Source organism: Aphelocoma coerulescens, chromosome 9 (assembly GCF_041296385.1).
Source record: "Aphelocoma coerulescens isolate FSJ_1873_10779 chromosome 9, UR_Acoe_1.0, whole genome shotgun sequence".
Classification (NCBI taxonomy): domain Eukaryota; kingdom Metazoa; phylum Chordata; class Aves; order Passeriformes; family Corvidae; genus Aphelocoma; species Aphelocoma coerulescens.
Genome location: NC_091023.1, coordinates 6,452,011 through 6,477,918, shown reverse-complemented (window position 1 = coordinate 6,477,918; position 25,908 = coordinate 6,452,011). Strand labels below are relative to the sequence as shown.

Here is a 25,908-nt window from a genome sequence, read left to right as displayed (position 1 = left end):
TAAATTTGGTGCCAGAGAGGGTTGCTCCTTGTTGTTTTGTATTTTTATTAATAAAAAGTTAATTATTTTAGAATGTAAGACAAGAAAATGATTTAATTATTATACACTAAAGAGCATGAGAAGATTCTATACAATAATTTAGATGTATTAAATAAATAAAAAATAATAGCAGCCTTCTACAATGCAGGCTACACATAGGTTTACTTCTGCTTGAAGTACCCTGGTCTTTAGTACACCTACAGGAACAGATTTGCTCCACAAGTGTTTTAAAGAAACATATCTATAAGATACATACTTAAGAGTGTCTAAGGTTAGGACAAAAATTGAAAACACACTTTACCATGGTCTCCACATATCTAATGACCCCATTCTAGGGTTGTTATGGGAAAAATTTGGCTGCAGAACCTGTCTGGGAGGTGCAGCATCAACCTGGTTGAAAACTGACAGCGAGGGCAGCTGGAAAGAATTTTTGGAAGCTTGCTTGTTCTCCGCAGGGTAGAGGCGCTCCTGTGATGGGTTTGTCCCTCGAGTGCTGCCCTTAGGGCTCAGGGGACTTTTCTGCGTCAAGAGAGGCTGCTGAGCCGAGCTCAAAGACCTCAGTGCTGCTTTGCAGGTGTCTTCACCAGACCTGGGCAAGGATTTCAGCAGGTGGTTTAAGAGGCGCGCCCCGAGGGTCTTGTCCATCCACTCGCAGGTGAGCAGGAGGTTGTGCACCTCGTGCATGCACTGGATGTACCCAGTGCTGTACCTCTGCTGGGCTTCCAGACCCACTTTGGAGTCAGCTGCATGAGAGAGGAGACAAAGGGGAGCTGATGAGTGGTGAGAGCTGGCCGGGGTGTTCCTGCTGGGGGTCACTGCTGAAGTCAGTGGGCTTTACTAGAAGATGCTTCCTTTGCACGGGGAGGGTGAGCAGGGAGACCCTCTACTGCCTGACGCCAAGGCAAAACTGCGCCATAAAGCAGAAATCGGCTCTGGAAGGAAAAAACACCTTCCGTGGATTAACCAGTGCCCAGCTCCATCTCCCCATCTAGTGGAGAAAGCCAAGCCCCAGCAGCAGCCTGGGCCTCGGCCGGTTTGAAAGGTGCGTGTGCCAGGCTGCCAGCGGAGCAAACCTGCTGGCACCGGGTAAGGGACTGGGAACAGGGTTAGGGACAGGGCACAGGGTACAGGAGTGGGCACTCACCCATCATCTTGCTGCTCTGGATGTTCTGGAGGTGCTTCACGGTCATTTCCAGGATGTCTGCTTTTTCCAGTTTAGACTGCTGATGAGGAAAGAGCACAGCAGCTAGAGGCAAAGATGGGTTTGCACCATGCCCAGTATCTCTAAAGATGAGGCATTTCCCTTCACCCCGCAACCCAATTTCCCACCAGCAAAAGCACAAAAAGCCGCACAAAATGAGCACTTACATCCAGGTGAAATGCACCCACAACAGTCTCCTTTAGCTGGTCTAAGCAGTTATTAATCCTTTCCCTTCGCTTCCGCTCAATGAGGGGTTTCCTTAACTGGCAAAGAAAAGGAGCAGGAAAAATTGCAGTTGATGTTTTCATTTCCCTCATTTCCCTGCTGCAGTTTAGCAAGGCCAGAGACCCCTCCCCTGTATGAAGCCAGCGCAGGGTGACACAGTGCTCAGCAGGGACAAGATGTGGTTGGAGTATGTGCCAGCTCCAGCCATGGCCTGTCCCTGAGGTGGCATTACCTCTCCTTTCTCCCGCTTCCACTCATTTCAAACAGAGTTCACCCCATCAAAACAGAGACAAGGCATAGAAAGGAAGCAGAACAACACCTGCATGAGTTAAATTCAGAGAAAGCATCTTTCTAATACGAGAAAAAGCGTTGTCCCCTTTCTGTGTCCTGGAAGCAGTGCCCTGGCACCCCTCATTCACATGCCCAGGGCGGGGGACACCTACCTTCCTCTCCTCCTTGGTGCTGGCGACCTTGTGCGTGCCGGCGGTGGCCGCGGCCGTCATCCTAATGCAGGCAGCCGGCCCGGCTCCGGCAGGACAGAACGGGAAGGAGGCGCTCGGGCAGTAGCTCGCTCCCTTTCCAGATGGGCTCTTTGCTGCTCCGCTGCTCCTCGGCTGTATTTATAACCCCGAATTAGCATGTGAAAGGCAACTTTCCTTGGCGGGACTTCTTTTCCCACACGAGGGGTCGAGCCCGGAGGTTTGTGGCCATCAATCAAAGCTGACAGGTCACTGCTTCTTTTCAATGACCACGCCAGCCCCCCCAAACGGCGACAGATGTCCAGCCTCCGACGCTGGGCTTTGGAGGGATCTTTTGTTAGGGAAGAAGGGAAGGAAAATGGGCGCGCTCTGAGCAGCTTGCCCGGCTCCTCGTTCAATTTGCACAGATTCCCAGGGAGGGAGACAATAGCCGGGAAGCGGTTGAATTACACCTGGGAAAATGCATTCTACTCATCTTTTTCTCCTCTATCTCCTTGAAGTGATGCCTATTTCTACCTGCTAACCTGACCTCAGTCATTTCACATCATTGTAACAGCCTCTTAATTTAATAATCGAGTACTTCAGCTAGGACTTCCTGCTCCCAGGGATTATTTTACAAGGAAATGATGATCGATTAAAAACTGTTGACAGCAGACACCTGTAGGAAGGTTGTTTCCATCACAGAAATCCTCTAGGGAAAACGTGGGAACTTTATTTACCTCGTGGGAACCTGAATTATCTGTTGCACCTATGTGTATACAGGAAATATGTAACTCTTCTAGTTTTTGGCTGCTCTGTAGAATTTAATATTAAATTTACAGGGTATTGAAGATGCAAACAAACCTAGAGGTGAGTTAGTCCTGTGGGAGCTTTACTTATTTGATTTTTTTCCCCCATGCTGAGAGGCTTGGGTGCCTTTGTGAGGAAGGGGGTTTGTCTGTTTGCTCCTCTGGAATGCTGGTGCAGGAGAAGAGGGGCCTTTTGAGGAGGCTTGGTGTGGGATGAGAACGCACTTTTATACTTCCTCACTTCTGCCTGGTTTGGGGGAAGAGTATGAAGGTGTTTTTCATGACCTTGCATTTGCTTTCTGACAGTTGCTTTGCTAATGAGCAGGATTTGGCAGTGTCCTGTTGAGTTGCACAGGTGAAGCCCTTTGGATTGGTGTCAAATGTGTCACCTTGTTGAAGTGGAGAGGAAGCAGCTGCAGCGATTCAGAAGCACTGCAAGCCCTCCCAACGCACTGGTGGGATTTTCCATCTCCCGGGGTAGTGCCGTGGCTGCAGAGCCCTCTGCCCCTGCAGCTCTGGGTGGGGACGTACCCCAGCGATAACAGCGAGGACATCACGTTGTCCCTTGCTCAAGCACCACGTGGGTGTGAGTGTGTTTGCTTGTGTGTCAATGCAAACATACCTGAAGCATGTCTGCACGCCCTGCTGCCTGGGCTCATCATGAAAACATGTCCCCAGCCATGGGATCTGGCAGGCAGAGGCTGTTTGTCAGTCACATGCAGAGCTGGGGTGCACTCACTTGGTTTTATAAGTGCCCTACTTGGCAGTGGCCTGGGATGAGCCGGTGTGGTTGTGCTGGGAGAGGAGAGTTGGGAGGGGAAGGTTAATAACTTATCCTTTATGCCAGGTTAAGGGATGGCATTCTTATCTCAGGTGTGTTGTCTTCAGAGCCAGCAAAATGAGATCCCACCACCCCATGCAAGAGGCCTTCACATCAGCCAGCCCGTGCTGCTCACCAGTGAAGACTCCTTTGGTTTTCTAAGCCTTTTGCAGTCCACCCAGGAAGTGGACTGTTGTTGGTATTGATAAAAGGTGTAGCTGAGGCATCTGTATTGCCAAGTGATTCCAGCAGCTCGGCCTGGAGGAGGGAGTGGCTGGGCTGGGGCAGGGGGCACAGAGCACACCCCTGGCTCTGGGCAGTTTTCTGCCCAGGCTGGAAGTGCCTGCCCATCTTCCCCCACCAGCACCTTGTGCAGCGAGCGGCACCTTCCCAAGGCACTCATGGCAGCAGGGGGAAGCCTGAGATCACCTTAGCTCCTGGCCCAGCTGAGCATGGCATGGGTGCCAGCACATTCAGAATTACCTAAAAACTCTGAGAAGCAAGTCCTGTGCCTGTTGGCACTGCTGCAGGGTGCAGCGTGTGCCCCCCATGTTAGTGGCCCTGAAGGCTACCAGGGGCAGCGGTGCAGGGTGCAGCATGTGCCCCCCATGTTAGTGGCCCAGTGCCACCAGGAAAGGTCTCTCAGGTATCTGTGATGGCAGCACCTCCTTCCTCACCCTCTCTCGCTTCTTGGCTTCCACTCGCGGCTTCTGCCTCACCCTCCCTACTGCCTCCTTTGTCCGGCGAGCCGCCACCGAGCTCCGGGGCGGCGGGGCTGTTCCACGAGACCGTGAAGCGAGGTGGTGGCAAAGCTGCGGGGCCCCGGGGACAGCCGGGTGCGAGGGGAGGCCAAGGGCAGCGTGGTGGCCCCAGCCACAGCCCGTGCCCAGCCCACGCCGGGCATCTGAGCCCCGGCCTCGGCAGGGCGAGCCCCTCGGCTTGCCCACGGGCATCTGCTCCGGGTGAGCTCATTTCAAGGTTCATTTGTAAGACAGCACCACAGTGAAAAAGAAGAGCAGCTTTTGCTGTAAACAGTTATTTTACACCTCTCAGTCACGGCAAAAGCCTTTATTTCGGAGGCGGGGGGTGCGGGCGGGAGAGCTGCCCTGGCTTTGGGGAAGGCTGACATCTGTGCTGGGGATTGTAGGAACCCAACAGCCCAATGCAAATGAGCATTACAGGAGCTTTCTGCAAATTCCCGCTTTCCTTTTGCGTTGCCACTGCCAGGTTTCACTGAAAAGGGGATTCTCCTTTGTAAACAAAGCCTCCCTTTTTTCCTGGGCTTTCCAAAAAAAAAAAAAAAAAAAAAAAAGGAAAGAGAAAGGAGTGAGCGCTGCTTAGAGTTTTCTTTTTTTGCTATTTGTCTACATTTCACACCCCGGAGAAAGAAAACAACTTTTAACATCTGTTCCTGCAGTTTTTAAGAGGGAAAGAAAGGCTCTTGAAAAGGGGGAAAGTGTGGCAGATGTTGGCAGGTTCCCTCCGACGCAGATGTCTTGCTCCGAAGAAAACTTTCTTTGGGGACTGGCGGCCAGGGCTCCTCTCTGACTCGGGACACGCGACTGCCGAGCGAACGGGGGGACGTGGGAAAGCGCCGCCGAACAAAGGGGCTTATTCAAACAAACCTGAGAGCCGTGAACAATCTAATAACCAGCAGAGAAATGGTCAGCAGCCCCCGGCCCCACCAGGGAGGGCTTCGGGGCAGCCGGTGGCCACGGGACGAGGGAATTTGACCGTGTCCCCGGGGCTGCAAGCGGGAGTGTCCCTTCCTTGCCCCCTGCCTGCTCCCTCTGGGGCGTCCAACACGGTGCTTTGGCCAGGGACCATCCTTCTTGAGGTGCTGAGTGGTCTTGGCTGCTCTGCAGCCCTGGCTGTCCCAGACAGCAGCACAGGAGATGGAGGGCAGGTACCTGCCGGGCAGCTGGGCTGGGCTGGGCTGCGCTGTCCCACACACCAGACAAGGCAGCACCAGAGGAGGGACTGTGGAATAGCAGGGATATCTTTGATTAGGCTTTTAAAAGGAGCTTCTGTCAAGATAATAATAATTAAAAGCCTCTGTTCGTATTGATTACAACCAGTTGAAATAGCCTTGTGAAACTGACTTTAGTAGGAAAAAAGTTTATTTTAATGAAAGCAAAAAATTTTGAGAGAACCTTTCATTCCCCTTCTTTCTGGCTGATAAAATAATTCAAAATAAGATTTTGCCATGAAAGCTGGTAATGTTTCAGCTCAGGCACTTCACAGGAAGCAAGTGAGAAGCCCAGAGAAAAAGAAGCTGAGCCAAGAGAATTCACATAAGAAAGTAATTAATTCCAGTTAGATGTTAAAGCTGAGGAGCTCTGTGATTTTTCCTCTAATTCCTGCAATTTTCATCCTGCTTCATCTCTGTCCCAGTCCATTTTCTCTGAGTTCTGGGCAGTGCAGAACTGCTCCTGCCAGCAAGGCTGCCATGTGCCAGGACAGCTCTTCTGCTTCCCTGCTCAGGGCTGGAGGGGAAAGCTAGGTGAGTTGAGCTGTGTTTCTTCTTTGGAGGCCAAGCACTGGGGAAAGGAGCCCAAAACCCTGCTGGGGGTGTCACCTGTGTTTCTCCTGACAGCAGAGCCCTTCCTGCATGGCAGTTGGGAAGCAGGACGCACCTCAGCTGGACTGAGGAGTTCCACACTGCAGGAAGGATGCTGTGTGTCACCAGAGACCTGTGCACCCACCCAGGCCAGTCCCTCCTGCCTCTTGCAGCTTGGGGTGATACTGTGGGCACCAACTCAGAACCTGACAGGACTAACAAGGAGGCTACTTGTGCAGTACTAAGGCAGCCCCAAGTCCAACTTAGGCCCTGGCTGGTTAATGAATGGCCTCCCTAATGCAGCTCAGGCTTTTGCAGGCATGGATTTGCTGTAGGAGAGTGGGAGGAGAGCTGGGCAGGTGTTTCTGAGCACTGCTCAGTCTGCAGTGTGGGTCACAGAAGGAGTACTTGATCTGCCTTGTTTTCCAGGCTGGGGCTCATCCAGGTTGGATTTGTCCCCAGTTAAGATTCTGCTTGCACCTGGTCTGAGGTGTCCCTGCTGGCTGGACACGGGACTGGGGGTGCCTGGCCCCAGCAGAGCTGGTGAGCGCTGTCAGAGGGAGGGAAAGGGGTCTGGCTCCAGGGGTCCTGCCCATCCAGCACTCCCAGGTGTCTGTGGGTTTGCTGGGGCTGGTTTTATGACAGCAGCTCTGCCTTTGGCATGTGCAGTGACAGGGACTTTGGGAAGTGAGGAGCAAAGCATAGGTCTGGCAGTGGGCAGGGTAAGGTGGGGGCAGTGGCTGCTGCCAGCATGGGCAGTGGGTTGGCCACTGATGTGCAGCCATGGGGCACCCTCTGCACCCTGTGCTCCCTCCCTTGGGTTGGGCTCCAGGCCTGCCTTGCCATGAGCAAACACTCTCCAAGGAGAGGCTGTTTTACAGGGGCTTTACTCACTCTGAATAAAGAGGGTTTGTCCAGCTTTTTCAGAAGGTCGGTTCTGGCTAGAGGCTGAGGTTTTAAAATGCAGAGTAAAGCTCACATTCAAAACATTTAAATCTGGATGTTTCTCAGCAACTATAAACCCCAAGCAGCCTGTCCTGAAGCCCTGCTTCACCAGGGCTGTTCTGCTGCTGAAATGTTACAGCAGGGGAGGAATGTGAGGAGCAGCAGGACGTGCCAGCGTGGTGACTGGACGCGCTGGGTCCGGAGGGTGCAGGCGGTGCCTGGGCAGGCAGGCTGGCTCCCAGTACACAGGCACCTCAACCACAGTCTCTCAGAGATTACTCACTGCTGGATGGCCCCGGGGGGACCAGGGCTATGTCTCCAGACTGGCCTCAGTTCAGGATGCTGTACCTGCCATGTCCCATTTCAGCCCAGTGCAGCAGTGTTTGCAGGAAGAACACGTCCTGCAGCCTGTCCAGGACAGGGTAATGCTGGAAATGAGTTGGTCAGAAAAGCAAAGGATGATGTATCTGTTCTTGGGATGTGGGGAAGGGGGGGGAGGGGGAGCATTTGCAGTCATTTGCTGTGTTGAGGAGAATGGGCTGAGAGCACAGCCCCTGTGAGCAGACACCACCCCCAATGGGACATGGGCCAAGAGCACCATCAGAGCTTGCAGTGAGGGAAGCCATGGCTGGGCTGGAGAAGGCTGCTCCAGACACCCTTTGTGTTGGAATCCTTGGGGATGGAGTGACACTGTGTGTACCAGGTCACCGTTTTTGGCAGAGGGCTGGGAGGCAATGGGGTTTGTGGCTGGGTGAGTATTGTGCGGCGAGTGGGGAAGAGTCACAGGGCATCTGGCAGATGAGTTTGATGTCTGTGGTGAGTGGTGGCCTATCAAAGCCTGTGAATTCACCATGATGTGGGCAGGGTAGGAGTGCAGTTGGAAGTTCACCTGCTCCGCCTGCTACAGGTGGAGAGAAAGAGGTCATGTATGGCATTGGACAGTGCCACATGAAGTATTTTCATCATAGAGAAAGTCCAGCTCCAAAAGTAGCACTGAACATCTGGAAATTCTGTTGACATCTCTAAATCCATCTCCTGTACCGAGTGCACCAAACCTCTCTGGCCCCAGCTCAGCCTCCTGTGTACCAGCTGGCTCTACCATGTTTGGGAGTGAACTCCTGGGATAGGAAATAATTACAAGGCTGGTACCAGCTGAGTAATTCTCAGCTTTTCTTTCACACACCCCCATCCAGTCTTCATGTTAAGGATCAGCTGATGCTCTTGCCATTGCTCAAGCTGTCTCCTGCCTGGCAGGTTAGCAGCGCTCCAGGCCCCACAGGAAATCTTATCTGCTGCTTCTCAGCCCAAATGCTTGAAACACAGCTCCTGGGCCAAAAGCGCCTTACAGGAAGAAGAAAATCTGATAAGCTGTGTGGGTGGTGACAGGCTGTAAGGGTTAGCCCCTTGCCTGTGCTGAAGAGGTGGTACAAGGGAGAAGAGCCAAGCATCATGAGGAGAGCATAGGGGACTTCGAGGGACCATTCAAGGAGAATAGTTGAACTTTCTTTATGCAGCATGCTCTGAGTTATTTCATTCAGGAGGGCAGCGCTGGGTGTTCTCACACTCTGTGTGTGTGTTACCAGATGCCACCTGATAACAAGCCTGATCTGTAATGTAGTGAGTGCCTGGTTTATTCAGTAAGCTTCACTTTCACAGTAACGTGGATGCCTGATTCCCCACACCTTGGAACCCCAGGCTCAGTACCCTGTACCCCAGCCCTGCATATCCCATATTGCAGTCCCTGCACTTCCTACACTGCCTGTTTCTTCTTAGCTTCTCGGTTCTTGAGGCTGCAGAGTGATCTGGGTTAAGATTCATCTTTGTGAGAAAAATATCTCTTCTGTGAGTAAATGTGGCTTTTGTCCCAGCTTGGCCCCACGCCAACGCTTGCTTTTTATAGTACATGTGTACACGTGTACTGTCACCACATCCTGACCCCTTGACACAGAATACCTTGTCAGCATGAATGAGGCAACCAGGCCAGCCATGGGCCACGCTCTGCAGGAAGAGTGACCTGTGTGTTGTCCTGGGCCCCAGTGGTTGGGCTGCTGCAGGGGCAGCCAGACAGTCCACAGGGGTACTGGCCTTACCAGCAGCATTCCCAACCTGCTGCCCATTTCTGTTGCTGCAGGGCTGGGATTGCAGCACCTGAGGAAGTGGGGAAACACTCACTTGGGTGTTTTGCACTTTGTGGCTCTGTCTTGGCACAGCCTGGCTGCTGCTGTGACCGTGGGAAACAGTAGGGTTTAGGAGGGGAAGGCATGAGCTGCAGGGTCTCTGGTCTGTGTGAGCCAAGTCCGTCCTGGATTGTATATGAAATCTCAAAATGTTCTCTAAGCTTTTTTTTTTTAATCTGTATTTTTGTTACTAATTTTCTACCAATTAAATCAAAAGGTTTTATACTATTTTGGTTTTGTTTATGAATACTGTCTGGTTTAAACCAACTCTCCTCTTCAATTTCTTTACTTTTTTCCCCTTCTTCAGGTGCATCTAGGAGACTGTCCTTTATTACAGGGATGAACATTTCTTATTCCTGTGGAGGAACCAAAAGGGGTAGGAAGTCTTGCTAGCTCCTGGGGCACAGTCACTTTGGGGTAGGAAAACCATGGCCCTGACAAGATGAAGAGCAACCAGGAGCTGTGAGAACGTGGGTGATGCTCCATGGGCTGGTCTGGGAAGAAGAAAAGCAGAGTTTGTGCTTGTTTTGGCTTCTCCATAACGAGGCCATGTAAAATAATAACAAAACCCCCACTGTCAGAACCCTTTTTTTTTTTTCTTACTTGTTTATTTTAAACATTAGGAGCTGTGCTCTAGGTTTGCTCTGTCAAAAAGCAAAAGAGGTCACAAGACACATGAGTTCCCCAAGGAGTTTTCCAGAAGAATGCCTGTGATCAGCTGGGTGTCTTGCTGTGTTTCAAAAGTGATGTTTCATTCTGTCTCCCCATTCCAGGTGTGTCTGTACACACATGTGCCTACAGCAATGCACTCTCACACCTGCACACAGACAATTTTCAGAAGATACAATTTTGTAGCCCTTTTCCAAGGCAGTGCCTGACTTTGAAGGTTGGGACAGCAGAGGTCTGGAGTCCTCTCCTCACGGGGAGCCAGGGATCTCATCAGGAGAAGGAGGAGAGGCGCAGAAAAGCCTTAGGGAGTCTCAGGAAAGGTCCTATATGTATTTGCTGATGTTGTCAAGCGGTGTGACAAGGGCTCCTGTGCAACCTCAGCCCCCAGCAGCTGAGCCCAAATCCAGCTGAAGAGCAGCACTAAAGCCTGTGCCCGTCACAGGTTTCTGCTGTAAAAGCTAATTAATTAGTTTCTGCAAAGCCCTTTGAAGGGGTAAAGGGGTAAGCAAGTGTGTAGCAGTGTTATCCAGACGCTGTGAGCTTCAGAGTTTAACAAGCACTATTCAAATATGAGCCGAGTTAGTAACCTTGTAATTTCTTTAAAATGTAAATGGACAGGGAAGCATCTAAAAAAAAAACCAAACCAACAGTCATTTTCAGCAGTGTTCACAGCCTTGCGTCTTTCTGCTTGATTTGGGATTCTTAGTGTACTTGCTTCCACTTCTACTGAATTAATGGATGTATTTGACTTTTTTTTTTTTTTTTTAGCTTAGGAAGTACATTCTATGATAGTGCTGTCTTGTTTTTTTTGTTTTGTTTTTTGACTTCTGTTACTTCCTTTCATGTTTACCATGCTGATGGAAACCTGGTTTTGGCTTTACTAGTAGATCCTTCCTGGAATGGATGCTGTGCTTTACAGATAACTTTCAATTGTTCCACAGTAATAAAAAAGTTTATTAAAATGACTTGCTCTCCAGGAAAGGAATTTGCAACAGATTTTTTTTCCTATGATTCTTCAGGTAATTGTTTTTTCTTTTCTGACAATGTTTACATGCTAACCCTTAGTTCTTGTGATTTGCTATAATGTTTTTAAAATGTGTTCTCATTCTGAAATGGAACCTTGGATTAAAGATAAATCATGGAATCCCTATAAGGGAAAAAACCCCTAACTGATATGAAGGACAATTACATTTATTTGTGTTTTCTACTGTAAATAGGATTTTGGGGGTGTGAGTCTGCTCATTATGTATTAATTGAATGAACTGAAAGGTAAAAAAATACTCAGCCGCAGATGTTTCTTTGAGAAAAGCTTCAAGAGTCTGCAGCGAATGTCTCCAGGCAGTAACGGGTGAAACGCAGTTTCGGGAACTGTCACAGGCACTTGTGAAACCTGGTGATTAAATTCAGCCACTGCAGCTTGGTTCAAAGTCCATGGAAAGACTCAGGATTCTTCTTCTGCCAAACTTTAAACAGAAGAAATTCAGCATAACTGCAGCTGTCCCAACTTCTAATAGTTCCTCCCCTTTTCCCTGAAACACGTTGTCAGGAACCAGGAACACAGGCTCTGCTCTGTGAATCATACCAGTCCATGCCCATGCCCAGTTAAAACATTAAGTGGGTGTTGGTTCTGTTCTCCCCTCCTTGTGTGCTTGTCCAGACAGCTGGCAAGACGACCCAGAGTATTTCTTGAGGTGATCTGTGTCGTGCCTATTCAGATGGCCATGGAGGTGGCAGAGCCCCTCCATCCCATCGTGTGGCAAGGGGTGACACAACTACAGCACGGGAGTTATTTCTGCACTCCCTGCCCTGCTCCTTCCACAGTTTGAGCTCTGTACAAATGGGGCTCCTGGTGGGGAGCTCTCACGTGTAACATTGCCAGTAAAACTTCGGGCTGTGGGCAGTGACATCCAAAAGTGCGTGGCCACCTGCAAGAGCTGGGGGGATGCTGTGTGGGACATGATGAGAGGCACTTGGGGCCTGCTGCCACAGCAGGAGACTGGGGGAGAGGAGGAAGCACCCTACAAAGGGAAAGGGCACATGTGTCCTATGGAAAAGAAAGATAAAGCAGGCAATGGGTTACAGGGCCGTGTGGAGAACTGAGGGCGGCCAGCCCCAGAGAGCTGCCGTGGCGTTCCAGGAGGATGCCTGTGTGAGGTAAGGTCTGAGGGAAGAAAAGAGGGGAGCAAAACGGAGCTACTTGAAGGAGGATTAATTTTACAGGCTGACATACTGCTTTTCCCCAGTTTTGCTATTTTTCAATGTGGGATGGTGATGAGAGGAGTTAGAGCTGAGCTGTAGGCCTCCTGGGCCTCCCACCAGCAGCAGAAAGCCCCAGGATCCCATTCAGCACTGTCCTTCCTAAGCAAAGCACCAGCATGCTTGCCTTTCTAAATACTTTCTTTTCCCCCCAGTGAAGTAACTTGGATTTTTTTAATGTTTACTCACTTCCTAATTTGCAAGGATTAATTAATTCACAATGGATCTCTCAGTCATGGCTGTGAATTAGCGAATCATTAGTGTGCTAAGAGCTCTCTCACATGCTGTATTTAATCCCTGCTTCTAAGAGCTTAGAAAAATCATGCTCTCTCTGCTCAGGGATTTCTCTGCAGTGTGCAGGGATGGTGATTGCACTGAGCCCATTTCTGGCATGATCTCTTTTCCAATGGTCATTTGTAAAGCAGTAGTGTCTATTCTCCAGGAGCTGGTATTGAATCCCTTTAACAGTGCTTGCCTTTAGCGCCGTCTCCTCTCTTCTCAGTACCCTATTATTGTATGTTTAAACTTGAATGTTTTTAGCCTAAGTATGGGTTAACAATTTGAACTCAGACATACACATCCTTTCCATGTTGGCTTTGAAATCAACTATTCCCAGCTCACAAGTGGGATATACGAACTGCCAGCATTTTGCTGACTGCATGCTGTGGGTCCAGGTGACCATCGAGGTCCCATCACCTTGCACAGGCACCATGACCCCACCTGCTTCAGGTCCAGTGCTGCTGCATCTCTTACATCTTTATATAACAGCAAGTATATATTTGAGGGATATTAGCAAGTATATATAAATCTATACTATGCATACACACACACTTGTTTATCCCCCCATGTCCTGTCCCATGAGGTGCTGAGCATGGCAGGGTTGGCTGGGGTAGGCCCCCTGTGGCACCAGTGTGTTGACAGGCTGGACCTGGAGCCTGTGGTACCTGTCCAGGGAAGTATCCCCATGGAACCAGTGCTGCTGCAGCTGCCCAGTCCCACCACCCAGTGCCAGCCCCTCTGTGCTCCCAGGCTGTTGGATGCAGGGATGGCTGCAGGTGTGGTCAGGTTTGTTTTTCCATGTCTGAGCTGTAGCACACAGCTGATGAAGTAAACGGGTTCAAGGAGACCTCCAAGAGGTCAAGAGGCAGTTCTGCCCACCGACATGTGAAGTTCACCTGCCAGGGAACTGTGACATGTGGAGTTCAGAGCAGCAACACGCTGCTGCAGGAAAACATTACAGCATCGAGAAGCCCAACCCAAACCATCTCCAGCAATGAGATGAGGAAGTGTAGCAAGGGGATGTGGAGACATGTAATCAAAAAGAAGCTGAAGGTAGAAGCTGTTGGCTCACAAGAAGCTTACGGACATTTTGGGAAAGCATGGCTGCATATTGGTACTGCATCAGACCTCCTGGGGCAAGGTTTCACTTTGTGGCTTGTAAGAAATTCATGACTTGCTCCATTAAAAATGTATTTTCTGCTTTAAACATATTATACCACACTAATGGACAACATCAACTTGATCTATGCTGGGAGAGGTGTGGGCTTTTCTCCATCCAGGCTAATTTGCATTTATCATGGTGACAACAATAGATAAGTATTACTTACAGGGACAGAAAACCAGTCTGGAGTCTGTCCATGCCATGATGGAGACTGCAGAAAACCTCCAGACTGTAAATCACCAGCACCTAATGCATCAAGACAATCAGCCCATGTCCAAGGCATGATGCCGAGTTCCAACCCCACACTGAAGCCCTGAGGGTCATGGCATGGAAAAGAAGTTTTGTGACACTACAGAGGGTGTAAAGGGTCTGCAGGAAGGCAGGGCAGAGGAGGGTAAAAATGATGAAAAGAATAGTAAGCACAAATAACAAACGAATAAATACCAATAAATAAAATTTAAATAACAATTACAAAGACTTAACTACTAATAAAGAATAAAGGAATAGGTTGCACCTCGAGTTCTGCACGCAGGTTTGGGACCCTCACTTAGGAAAGGACACTGAGGTGCTGGAGTGTGTCCAGCAAAGGGCACCTAGGGTTGTGAGAGGCTTAGAAAACTTGTCTTATGAGGAGTGGCTGAGGGAACTGGGGTTGTTTAGTCTCCGGGAGCTCCGGAGGGACCTCCTTGCTCTGTACAACTCCCTGGCAGGAGGCTGTAGTGAGATGGGGCCACTCTCTTCTGCCATGTCTGCAGTGAGAGGACCAGAGGAAATGGCTTTAAGCTGAGGTGGGAGATTCAGATTAAATATTAGAAACATATTTTTCCCTGCTTGGGAGGTCAGGCATCAGAACAGGTTGCCAGGGAGGTGTGGAGTCCCCACTCCCGGAGGTGCTCAAGAGGCGTCTGGACCTGGTGCTGAGTGATGTGTCAGTGGCTCAGGGGTACAGTGGCAGTGCTGGGTGGATGGTTGGATCGGATGATCCGAAAGGTGTCTTCCACCCTTGGTGACTCTATGACTCTAATAATGATAAAAAGCACCGTGAACAATAGAACGAGGAAATAAGGAAAACGTGGGGAAGGCTCGGGGCTGCTAGGCACGGGCGGCGCCCTTGGTCCTCCCCGCCGGCGGGGGGCGCTGTGGGGCAGGCGCGGGCGGAAGCGCGGGCGGGAGGGCCGGGCCGGGCCGGTGCGACGCCGCGGAGCGCGGGGCGGGGGGGACGGGCCGGGCGAGCCGGGGCCGCGCCGCCTCTGCCGCAGCCGCAGCGCCGGAGCCGAGAGCCGCCAGCGGGCGGGCGGGGCCCGCCGGACGCACAGGTACTGGGGAGGCCGGGGTCGTGAGGGGCGAGAGCCGTGGGCATTGTCCGACGCGGGGCCGGGCCGTGCCCTGCGGGCCGCGGATAGCGCGGCCCGGCCGGTGCCCGCTCGCTCCGGGCCCGTTTCCCCGCTCGGCGCTGGCAGGGACCGGCCGAGTCCTGCCGGCCTGGGCAGAGGGCAGGTCCGGGGATCGCAGCCGCTGCTCCGGGGCTGCCGTGTGGCACGGCCGGGCAGCTCGAGGGGAAGGGCACGGCCAGGGCTGCGCTTCCCGTGCGGCAGCGCCCCGGTCCCCGAGCTCCTCAGACGCCGACGCTGGGCAAGGATCAACGTAAAGCCGCGCACGGCTCGCCCAGGAGCGAACCGCAGCGCCCGGGCCGCTCCCGAGGAGGGCGGAGGGGCAGCGCCTGTCCCGGCACAGCGGGGCAGGGCCGGGGCCGGGGGCGCTCCCGGCGACCACCGCTCTTTGTTACGGCCTTGGCTGCACGAAGTGGCCGGAGGTGTGGAGCCGGCACTGCCTTACGCGGCCTCTCGGGGTCCGGGTCTGAGGCCTCTTCCTACAATTGTTGTTCCTGTTGGTAGCCCCGATAGGCCTCCGCAGCAGTAGCTGTGCGTGAGGGCTGCTGAGAGCCTATTTTCTTTGCAGACTGCCCTATAGACAGCTAACAGAGCGTGATCTCTCTGTTCTATAGAATAAGAAAAGTTTTGCCATTGTTTTTTTGCCTGCAAATCCGTGGAATGCTGCTGGTATTGGAACTAGGATGTATCCGGTTTGGTGTTTTTAAAATTTTTTAAATTTTAATTTTTGGTGAGGGATCATGTAGGTGCCGAGGATTTATTTAAAACCTATATGCTGTCTTGTGGGAATGGTGTGATTTAATTTGCATGATGAGTCAAAGATTAAATTACATGACCTAGGCTCTTCAGTTTCAGTGAGGCAAATAACAATGCGTGGAAGAACAGTTTCAGTGTAGATCAGAAATGAAATTTAGTTAACATCAGAATGTTGTAAAGTTTTGCCTGCACGTGGGTTTATTTTAAACTTACCTGACAGAAACGGTTAATCGAGACTCTTAGCAGTGTGGTTCATCAGGAAGTGTGTCTTCCTTTTTAACACCTACAGCTCATGTAGTCAGAGGAAGTTTAACATCTTGAGCTTGCACCTTGGTATCAAAGCTTTTAAATAATAGATTTTTACTATTTAAAACACTGTGTACCTTTAATTAGTAGCTATGACCTAATACCCGTTGATGTGGCACATGCCTTTAACTGCAGAGATAGAAAAAAGGCCAAGAAATATTTTGTGAAGTAGAATAAGCATGGCACCTGTTCTGGGCTCAGGAGTAACTTGATTTTTTGTTCTTTTCAGTTGTCCTGTAGAAATTGGCAGCTAATGTGATCTATAAGTGGCACGATGGTGTCTTGGTAGGTTTCTGTCTGCCATGGACTCGATGTTGTAAGAATATTGCATTTCACAGCTTCATGGTTTTCCTGCAGTGTGGGAAACTATTGGGTCAGCCAGCTAGGATGCACGTGGCTTAAATTTATTTGTATTTAATGTGGATCTCATTTGTAGTGTAATATACCTGTTGTTGGGGCTTTCATTGGTCACACAGAATTACCTTGGGACAGGAGGGGGTCGTGTCTGGTGGTGTTGGGACCAAGCAGCATAAAGTCTTGGAATGTGAGTTTGTACATATGGACTAGCATGCTGCTGAATTTTTCTGAACGCTGATAGCATTGATTTTTTTTCCTCTTAAGTTTAATTACATTCTCTTCTTTATGTTGACACAGAATTCTGAAATTTTGATGTGTTCTGTGTGCATTGAACGCATGGTTGTAGGTGGGGAATTAAAAAACAGGATTAATACTTTTAAAAATATATGTATTTACAAATAAAGGAGACTAAATAAAAACAGCAGTTGAGTAATACTTTGTGACAGTATGTCTTTGAGAGATAATTATGCTCTTTGGGTATTATCAAGCCCAGACAAATGTATATTCCCAGTGGGGTGTGATAATATTAAAACTGCACCTCTTGGAATTCCTTGATTGGTGTATTCAGGAGGGAATGGTATCTATTTTGCATTCTATCGTGGAAGCTAATGTAGCTCTTATTAATTAATGGCTGGTAGTGGAATGAGACTTGACTGTTACCCTGTACGTGCTACACTTGCTAAGGTTTTTATGGCATTTTGGTGAATATGAGGATTACTGGCCAGTGTCTTTCCTTCTGAATTACTTCTTTGTTGAGTTTTTGTGGATTTTTTACATGAATTGCTTGCAGCCTAATTTTTTGTGTAAAATATTTCTGAAAGCTGATAATCTCTTTACATGCTCTAGACGCTTGCTAAAATGATGGTTTTTTTGGTAGAATTTCAGAAAGGTGCTCTAATAGCTGGTGCTGCTTTGAAGCAGGGGGCTTCTGGCCCTGCTTTTCTGTACTTGTGACACTGTGTAATATGGTTTAATTACAAGAGCAGCTATTAAAGTATGATTATCTTTGTCTAATTGGAGGCATCTTGCAGTTACCTATCAAAAATAAGATTTGACTCATCTGTTCCTTCAAAATTAATAGTTCCACAACAGCCTGCAGCTATTTATGTAAATAATGTGCAAAGCAAAAATGTGAGTTGAATATTTTTCAAATACTATAATTTCTGCATTGTACAGTTGAAATTTTGTATGTTTAATTCTCTCTTTGCCCATGTTTTCTCTCAATACCATGCTTCTGGCACCACGAGGTGCAGAGGTGTGAGCCAAAAGGAAGCTGAATGTCTGCAGTGAGAAGGTGAAACTTTATGCTGAGATCCCTCCCCACCCCCCAAGTGCAAACACAAAGGTTAAATTAGAAGATGAGGCTGTCTTGAATTATTTTAAAGGACTTGAGCTGGGCTGTTAAATGCACGATCAGGAGTACCTAAGGCTTACACTGGTGTCATGTGAGTTTGGTCTTTCTTTAGCCTGAGCAGATTTATGTGCTTTCCTTATTGCACCTTGTGATAAAATAACACATTCATTTGCCCCTATTTAAATACTCCTTATAAAGGCTTGAATTCAGGATTGAACCAAACTAGAAGCAGCCAAAATTCTGTGTGTTTACAGGAATAACTGCGGTCATTCCTCAACAGTCTTCATGGCCTCTTTTTTTCAGACAGTGTTAATTTAGGAAGTAAATTGCTTAGGTTTAAATAAACAACTGCAGTTTGCTTTCTAACTCCCTTGGTCTGAGTATTCTAGCTATGTTTGATATAATCAAAAGATCCTAAAAAAAGTTCCTGACTGTTGATTTCAAATTTGCTAAAAAGAAGCAAATATTAAGCCTATCCACAAGGGCATAAAATTCTGGGGGTATTACTGAATGTTGTAGCTAATCTTTCTGTTTATTGAAATTCTGCTACTTGTAGTTAAATTCCAAGTTCCTTTCTAAAGATCCGTTTCCTCTGTAATCCTTCTCTCCCCTTCAAACACTCAGAGAATTCATCACCAAAAGGTTAAATATAGCAAGACAGTTCAAAAATTGGTGAGTTATAATTAGTAGAGAACTGTAGTATTAGTTTAAGATGTTTTTCTAGGTTCACAAACATCTTTGGATGAAGATATTTATGAGTTACTACTTAAATGTTAAAAACATTGGATGTTTTAAAACATTCAGGTATACTGCCAAGTGTGGGAAATGGCTGCATCAGTGAAAAATTACTCTGCTGCTTTTGATCCTTGCCCTGTTGTGTATTTTTTTTTAGTCAGTATTGATAACAAATTGTTTTTTCTTACTAAGAGAATGTAACTATAAATTTAACTGGAAACCCTGCAAGATTTGAAACATGAGACTTAAAAATAGCTAAGATAGAACTTGGCTATAAATTAAATAGAATTAATTTGTCAGCTTTTCAGGGAGTTGAATGTGTGCGACTGTGAGAACAGTACTTATGTTCAGTCACTCATGTGTGAAATGCCTTATCTCCTGTGAAGTTTATCTGTGTTAAAACATAGAATGAAAAAAATGGGGAAGCATTTCCAGAAATGTGGAATGTGTGATCTTTTTCTGGCTGCTAGAGCTGCCCAGACAAAGAGCTTGACATCTGAAGAAATACCTTTCTGAAGAGTTTTCTTTGTTTATTTACTGACTTTTGAGTAAAGCATGGCAGTGCATAGATTTGGGAGGAAAGGCACTTGCACAGAGAGTTGTAGAAAGTCACTCTGACACCCCAGCCAGCTCTTGCAGCCAGTGTTGCTTCGACTGTGCAACTTTCTCTGTCATTTTCTCTTTACTTTCCTGGCCAAGAGTGTACCTGGGAAACTTCTCATGGATGGATATATTTTTCCAAATATTCATTCAGAGCCACAGCAGCTTCTCAGCTCATCTGCTGAGGAGCTTGCTTTGGGAAAAAGTCTGTAGACACTGAGTTATGAGTGATACCTTGTATGGAGTGGTAGATGTGTGTGCTGATTACACACATTCAGAGCATCCTGCTGCAGTGGAGGCTCTGAGCTCTTCCCCCGGGTAAGCAGTTTCAGGAGGTTTTGCTACACTTGTAGAAATGAGGCAAAAGTTATTTGTGTCATTATATTTTACTTTTGACTGTAACGTGAAGTTACTGCTCTGGCAGATGATACTCCTTTTCATAGATGTCTGAAGATTTTTTTTTTTCTTTGATGTATTGCAATCATTTATAAAATTACCACCACATAACATTATGACTTTATTGAATATCATGTATAGACAAAGAATAAGCAAAAGCAAAGTCTGTTCACAGAGATGGAAAAATTTAGCAAAGAAAATGAGGGGGGTTTTATTGTAAAAGAGACCTTAGTGATGCAGACATGCACTGAGTGTAACACAGTGATGCCTGAGCAGTCTCTCCCACACAGTTTATGAATGTATGGTTCTTCTAACCCGTCACACCTGCTATTCAAGTCCTAAGTTTCTTCTGACTGGTGTTGGGTAGTGATAGAGAAACTTCTCAGGAGAATTTAAAGAGATATCTTTGGAGGAGGTCACTTGAGGCACGATTCTTGATAAAGGCTTTGTATATACTTGGTGCTATGTTAGACAAATGTTGAGAAAGCAAAGTTAATCTCTCAGAAATTAGCAAATATCCCAAACCTTGCTTCACTTATACTGATTTGGTACAAAAAGTTTATGTGATTGGTTCCAGGTTTGTTCAGCTCAGTGCACATACATCCTTTGAATGTACTTGTTTAGTTGCCGTGTATTTGGTCTTCTGCTTTACTGAGTAAAACTCAGTTCTCAGAAGACAGGAGGATGCAGGTCCTTGGGGATTTTTCTTTGGTTCACAGATACTAATGACAGTACATTTCACAGTGTTCTTCAGCAGCACGGTGCTTCTCCCCCCTTTTTTCAGGGAATGATGCTTAAGCACAGAGAATTTCCTCCTCTGAGTGTGTGATTGTTGTGTGTGTTGTCTCGTGGAGCACTTGAGAAACACACACTTTCTAAACTTTTTTTTCCAGTGACACTCATTTGTGATGTGAAATTCAGTTGCCTAAGCGTAGATATCTGGTTTTATTTTAGATACTCCAGGGCACCTGCTCTAGAGGTTTGTGATTTTCTGAAAGGGCAGTTGGAGACCAGCTGTGCTGTTTTAGGGCATTCACAGTGGTGTCTGTCCATCAAGCACCTGAACTGATGCTGTGATATTGGTTGTTAGTCTTGGAATCTCATTTTGGGCTTCCAGAAGAGGATGAACTCTCAGCAGTGACCACGTTAGGCACCTGGGTTATGTGTTGCCTAATGAGAAAGGAAGATTTGGGATAGGATTCTGCTGCCCGAGGCAGTACTTGGGAGTCTTGTCTGAGGGACCTGGTTTTGCTGCCCTCTGCCTTGTTGCCTGCTTTCCAGCTTTTAAAAAAGGAAAAGTTCCTATGGAAATTTTCCTTTTTTGTAGTCTAGTATAGTTTGTCAGTGAAATGAATGAAGGCTTTTCTTAAAAAAATACAACTGGGGAAAACTAAAATAATCGAGATATTTGGAAAATCTTAAATCAAGTGTTGGTTGTTGGGTTTGAGGGTTCAAATATGAACTTGAGAAGTTCAACTTTTCTTAAAATATGATAGAAAGCAAACACAAGCTCTACTCATCAGGGCAAATAGTCTTTTTCCATGAATTACAGAGGTAATGATTGACAGCAAAGACAGCTTCTTGAAAATAGTCTGTGTTGGCTAAACAAGTGCTGTTCTGGAGGTGATTATTTAGATTTGTAATCTCTAAGAAAAGCAGTAGATTGACTCATCAGAATTGACTAACATAGTTCCGTTTTATGTCTGTAATTGACATTGAGCAATATCCAAACTCTGTAATAGGGTGGAGCTGGAGTAAACAGTTTTTCACTTAGGGACTGCATCCATTCACAGAGCATTTTGGGCAGAGTCCTGGCATAGCTGTGCTGTCTGACTGGTGTTACCCTTAACTCATGAGTTGTGGTGATGGGTTTTAACATCATTAGATCCAAAAGAGCCTCTTCATTACAGGGTTATGGAATATTTTCCCAAAAAGTCACAAGAACTTCAGGGCATTTGTGCATGCTGACAGACTTATGAATGTATTTAAGTTCTGTGAGAGAATTGCATGTCTATTTTCTTCATTCTTTTAACCTGGAAAAACCAAACAGCCTGCAACTCCCCAACTTCTTAATTTGTGATCGTAGTTATTACTTCCTGCCATTATATACATTTTTTTTTTTCTCTCTGAAAGAGAAATAAACTCTATTTAGTGAGTTTTCCTTCTTGTTTGGGAACTTATATGTGTGTGTAGAGATGTAAAAATAAAAAAATGTTAACAGCCATATGGGCCTGGATTTATAGTTTAGATCCAACAGAGATGGATTCGTTTCTTGCTATGAGGCTGACCATGCAAGGCTCTTTGCTTCCCTTAGGAACTGTACTGGGTAAGGTCTCAGAGTTGTTGGAGTGGAGTCTGAAGAGTAATTCTTCTCTCCCTTTAGCACTGGCAGTCACTCCTCATGTTTATGCAGGTTAGGGACTTAACAGTATCAAATCTAGGAAGAAATGTCAAATCTGTGTTTCAGAAGTAGCTGTTCTTGAGCTCTTTAGTGAACAAGGAGAACGATTGTTGGCCAGAAATACAGAAGCTTTTCTCTCTAAATAGGCTATTTTTAACTTTCAGAATTACTAACAGGCATTGAGAAATGTTAGGAAGTACAGCAGAAGTTTCTACACCTTGTCACTTGTATTCATTATGGTACTCTAACTTTCAGTGTTGTGGATTGATGCCTCTGAGATTTATACAAAAACTCAGAAAATCCAGATCTTGAGCAAGTCCCTAAATTAGATAGCCAAGCTAAACTAATTTCAAAATGACTGTGAAGGGAAAATTAAAATGTATATTTTAGGAGCTAAAAGGGATAGTTTGAAAATCCATAAATTACAGTGTCTCTCACATTGTTTATTTAAATCTTGTTTGGCTTAGTAGTGAAGAATTATTTTTACAGATTTCAAGACATCTGAATTCTGTGAAATCCCCTTATTTACCTCTGTTTCTAATGGATGGTTGGTCAGATTCCAAAATTGTCACTGCCTGCCTTTTTATTTTTGTAATTTTCAGGGAATGTAAAGGTTGCATTACAGTTTATGGGCTGCATCACAAGAAGTGAGGGCAGCAGGGCGAGGGAGGGGATTCTGCCCCTCTGCTCTCATGAGACCTCACCTGTAGTGCTGCATCCGGCTCTGAGGCCCTCAGTATAAGAAGGATGTGGACCTCCTGGAGAGTCCAGAGGAGGCCAGAGGATGGTCAGAGGGTGGAGCACCTCTGCTGTGGAGACAGACTGAGAGGGCTGGGGATGTTCAGCTGTGGGTGCCCCATCCCTGGTAGTGCTCAGGGCCAGGTTGGACGGGGCTCTGAGCAACCTAGTCTACTCCTTTCCAAGCCAAACCATTCTGTGATTCTTTTGTTATCTTACAGAATTCATAATCAAGAGTCCATTTTGACTGCAGTCAAACCTTTAGCCTGTAGTTTTAAACCAGACTCTTAAAAGCATAACCTTACTTTCTTCTTAAATTTAGCGTTTTCTTAATACATTGGTTAGTTTTAGTGTTAAAAATGGAACTGCAGTATAGACGTTTTTGGGAGAGTTGTGGTTTCTTTTGACTCACCCTTGTAATTAGAAGAAGTTTTTCAGTGTAGAAAAGAGGTTTTTTAAAAAAAAAAAATTAAAGTTTTTTAATAACTGGAGTTTATCGAGGATGTGAATTTTGATTTCTTGACTGATTGTTTAAGAGCGCTTGTTTGATTGAAGCCTCTTAGTGATACAGAAACTGATGACATTGTACTGTTGTAAACTCCTATTTAAGTAATTTTTATAATCCCTAATTTAATAAAATTATGTGAATCTGTTGCACCAATTTATAATTTTGAGGGTTGTGGGGTGTTTGTTTTGTTCATCCACATAGCCCCAAGGATACTGACAGGATACTGACATAGCTGAAATAAGTAAAAATGCACAATGTTAGGAGTGTAGTTATCAGCTAAAATGCAAGTATTTCTACCTGAGCTTGGTGTCAGACCTACAGAAGAATTACTGTCCTTCAGAATGTTTTTTTTAGTCATTTCAGATATCTTGTGAGTTTGGGCTGGAATAAATTTAAATGTTAAACTTTTTATGAAGACTTTCAACCTGTGTTCCAAGGTGGTTACTTTCTTGTATTTGTTACTGTGATGGCAACAGAGAAGTTTCCTTAGTGTAATATGGTCTCCCTAGAAAGAGAACTCAAGTGTCCCGAAAAAGGGGAAGACAGATGAACAGTAGTGTGTATCAGCATAGCTGATAGATCATCACAGACATCTGACACATTGTTTATCTTCTGTTTTCATTAATATGCAATAACGTTGAGTAACTGAAACTCTCAGGTGGTGTCAGGAGGGATAAAGATTTTGACCTGGGTTTTTCAGGAACAGCTGGATTTTCAGAGTGTGTATGCTGAAGTATCCTTCTGTAACATCGATCTTTGGACTGGTGTCTTGTGAGTCATCAGACGACTCTTAATTAGGTTGCCATGGCAAGAGCTTGAGCACATTTTGGGAGCAATCTAGATCATTGCCCCTTTTTGATTCCTGTGCTGCAGAGCATTTCATAACATGGGGTTCGTGGGTTAGCTGAAACTCTTCTCCCTCTACCTCAAAATCTACAAAAGGAAAATACAATGGCATCGTGTTAAATGTTACGACTCTCACCTCATCTCTCCTAAAGGTTTGTGACTTGCATAGTTCTCTTAATCCTGGGAGGCATCATCTCTGCTCTTAAATGTATCTTTCTGTGCTCTGTGATCTGCCTTGCCCCAAAGGAACACACCTATCTTGGCAGTTGAGATGTGGTGTGGTTTATGTATCAGGAATTGAATCCATTAGTTGACTTTGAAGATTTAGACCAAACATTTAAACCGGCAGAAGAAAGAGAGGTGCTCTAGGGGAACTGTGCAAAGTACACTTTTCTACAGCCACTTAAGGTATATTGTGATGTTGAAATTATTTATGTGAAATTTCTGTATTGCAATGGCTGGCTCTTTTCTTGGGAGAACGGAGTGAATTATCCTTTAAGGTCTAGTTTTTCTGCTTGCTTGTTTGTTATCTTGGCACAAAATCTGATCACCAATTCAGTAATGGTTTGTTGTTTAGTTGAAAAGGGAGATAGTTTTATCATAGAATCGTTGAATGGTTTGGATTGGGAAAGGACCGTAAAGACTGTTCAGCTCCAGCCCCCCTGCCTTGGGCAGGGACGGCTTTCACCAGACCAGATTGCTCAGAGCCCCATCCAGCCCGGCCTTGGACACTTCCAGGGATGGGACATCCACAGCTTCTCTGGGCAACCTGTGCCAGGGGCTCAGCACCCTCACAGGGAAGAATTAATTCCTAATACCTAATCCAACCCTGACTACTTTCAGTTTGAAGACATTCCCCCTTGTCAGAAGCCCTTCTGCAGCTCTCTTGTAGCCCCTTTGGGGACTGGAGGGTACTTTAAGGTCTCCCCAGAGGCTTCTCTTCTCCAGTCGGAACAACTGTGGCTCTCAGCCTGTCTCCATTGCAGAGTTGCTTCAGCCCTCTGATCATCTTTATGGCCTCCTCTGGAGTTGCTTCAGCAGGTCCATGTTCGTTATAAGCTGAGGGCCTCAGAGCTGGGTGCAGCACTACAGGTGGGGTCTCACCAGGATGGAGTAGAGGGACAGAATCCCCTCCCTTACCCTGCAGGCCACGTTGCTTGTGATGCAGCCCAGGACATGGATGGCTTTCTGGGCTACAGTGCACAATGCTATGTCATGTTGAGCTTCTCATCAATCACCACCCCCAAGTCCTTCTGGGTAGGGATGCTCTCAATCCATTCTCTGCCCAGACTGTGTTTGTGCTCGGGATTGCCCTGTCCGACATGCAGAATCTTGCAGTTGGCCTTGTTGAGCTTCATAAGGTTTGCATGGGCCCATGTCTCAAGCTTGTCCAGACCTTGTTGATGGCATCCCTTCCCTCCAGCATGCTGGCTGCACCACACAGCTTGATGTGATCAGCAACCCTTGCTGAGGGTGTGCTCAATCCCACTGTCCATGTTGCTGACACACATCCGAACAGTGCCAGTCCATTTGTGATCCCTGAGGAGCACCACTTCTTGTGGGGTATAATACATTATCAAAGTGTTGTCTCTTTCCTGAACCCTGGATATCAGGCTGCATTTCAGCCAGCTGCTTCTCATGAGTTTATTTCTTGCAAACACTCTGGTGTCTTGGTAGCGGTGAGATAGATGTGTGTCTGAGTATCACAGATGTGCTGTGGCCTGTAATGCATTGAGTTGTTTTGTCTTTCAGGTGATGCCCAAAATTAATTCTTGGTCTTGAGTAGTTAGCGGAAAAATTTCTTCGGGCTACCCTCTGATTTTGCTGTTCTTAGTGATGTGTTCCCATTTGCCACATTGTCCTTGGTACAGCATACTTCAGAGGAAGCAGGGGATTTTGTCTGAGGATGAGCTGTGTGAG

At 46.9% G+C, this 25,908-nt stretch overlaps 2 protein-coding genes across 3 annotated transcripts in view; one reads left to right on the top strand and one right to left on the bottom strand.

Annotated features, from left to right (window-relative positions):
• Nucleotides 1-25,908, top strand: part of CAB39 (calcium binding protein 39) — an 83,588-nt gene that overhangs the window by 26,665 nt on the left and 31,015 nt on the right. The window contains exon 1 of one of the 2 annotated variants that reach the window (XM_069024120.1): nucleotides 14,817-14,916. The exons of the other annotated variant lie outside the window; for it this stretch is intronic. The gene's annotated coding sequence lies outside the window, so the exon portion shown is untranslated. Of the gene's footprint in view, nucleotides 1-14,816; nucleotides 14,917-25,908 lie in introns of those variants that run through there. 2 annotated transcript variants of the gene reach the window in all.
• Nucleotides 321-9,452, bottom strand: LOC138114866 (transcription cofactor HES-6-like). The gene is made up of 4 exons (XM_069024816.1): nucleotides 1,909-9,452; nucleotides 1,408-1,503; nucleotides 1,184-1,262; nucleotides 321-782 (listed from the first exon to the last, which is right to left on the bottom strand). Exons 1-4 carry the CDS (start codon nucleotides 1,966-1,968, stop codon nucleotides 337-339), a joined length of 681 nt encoding a protein of 226 aa, XP_068880917.1. The 5' UTR covers nucleotides 1,969-9,452; the 3' UTR covers nucleotides 321-336.

Bases quoted from the DNA above. Each gene is read 5' to 3' on its own strand.
- LOC138114866 (XM_069024816.1), bottom strand. From the start codon at position 1,968: ATGACGGCCGCGGCCACCGCCGGCACGCACAAGGTCGCCAGCACCAAG. The intron at 1,263-1,407 runs GTAAGTGCTCAT...TTTCCTCATCAG, and splicing joins TGGGTGCATTTCACCTGGAT to CAGTCTAAACTGGAAAAAGC. The intron at 783-1,183 runs GTGAGTGCCCAC...TCTCTCATGCAG, and splicing joins CCAGAGCAGCAAGATGATGG to CTGACTCCAAAGTGGGTCTG.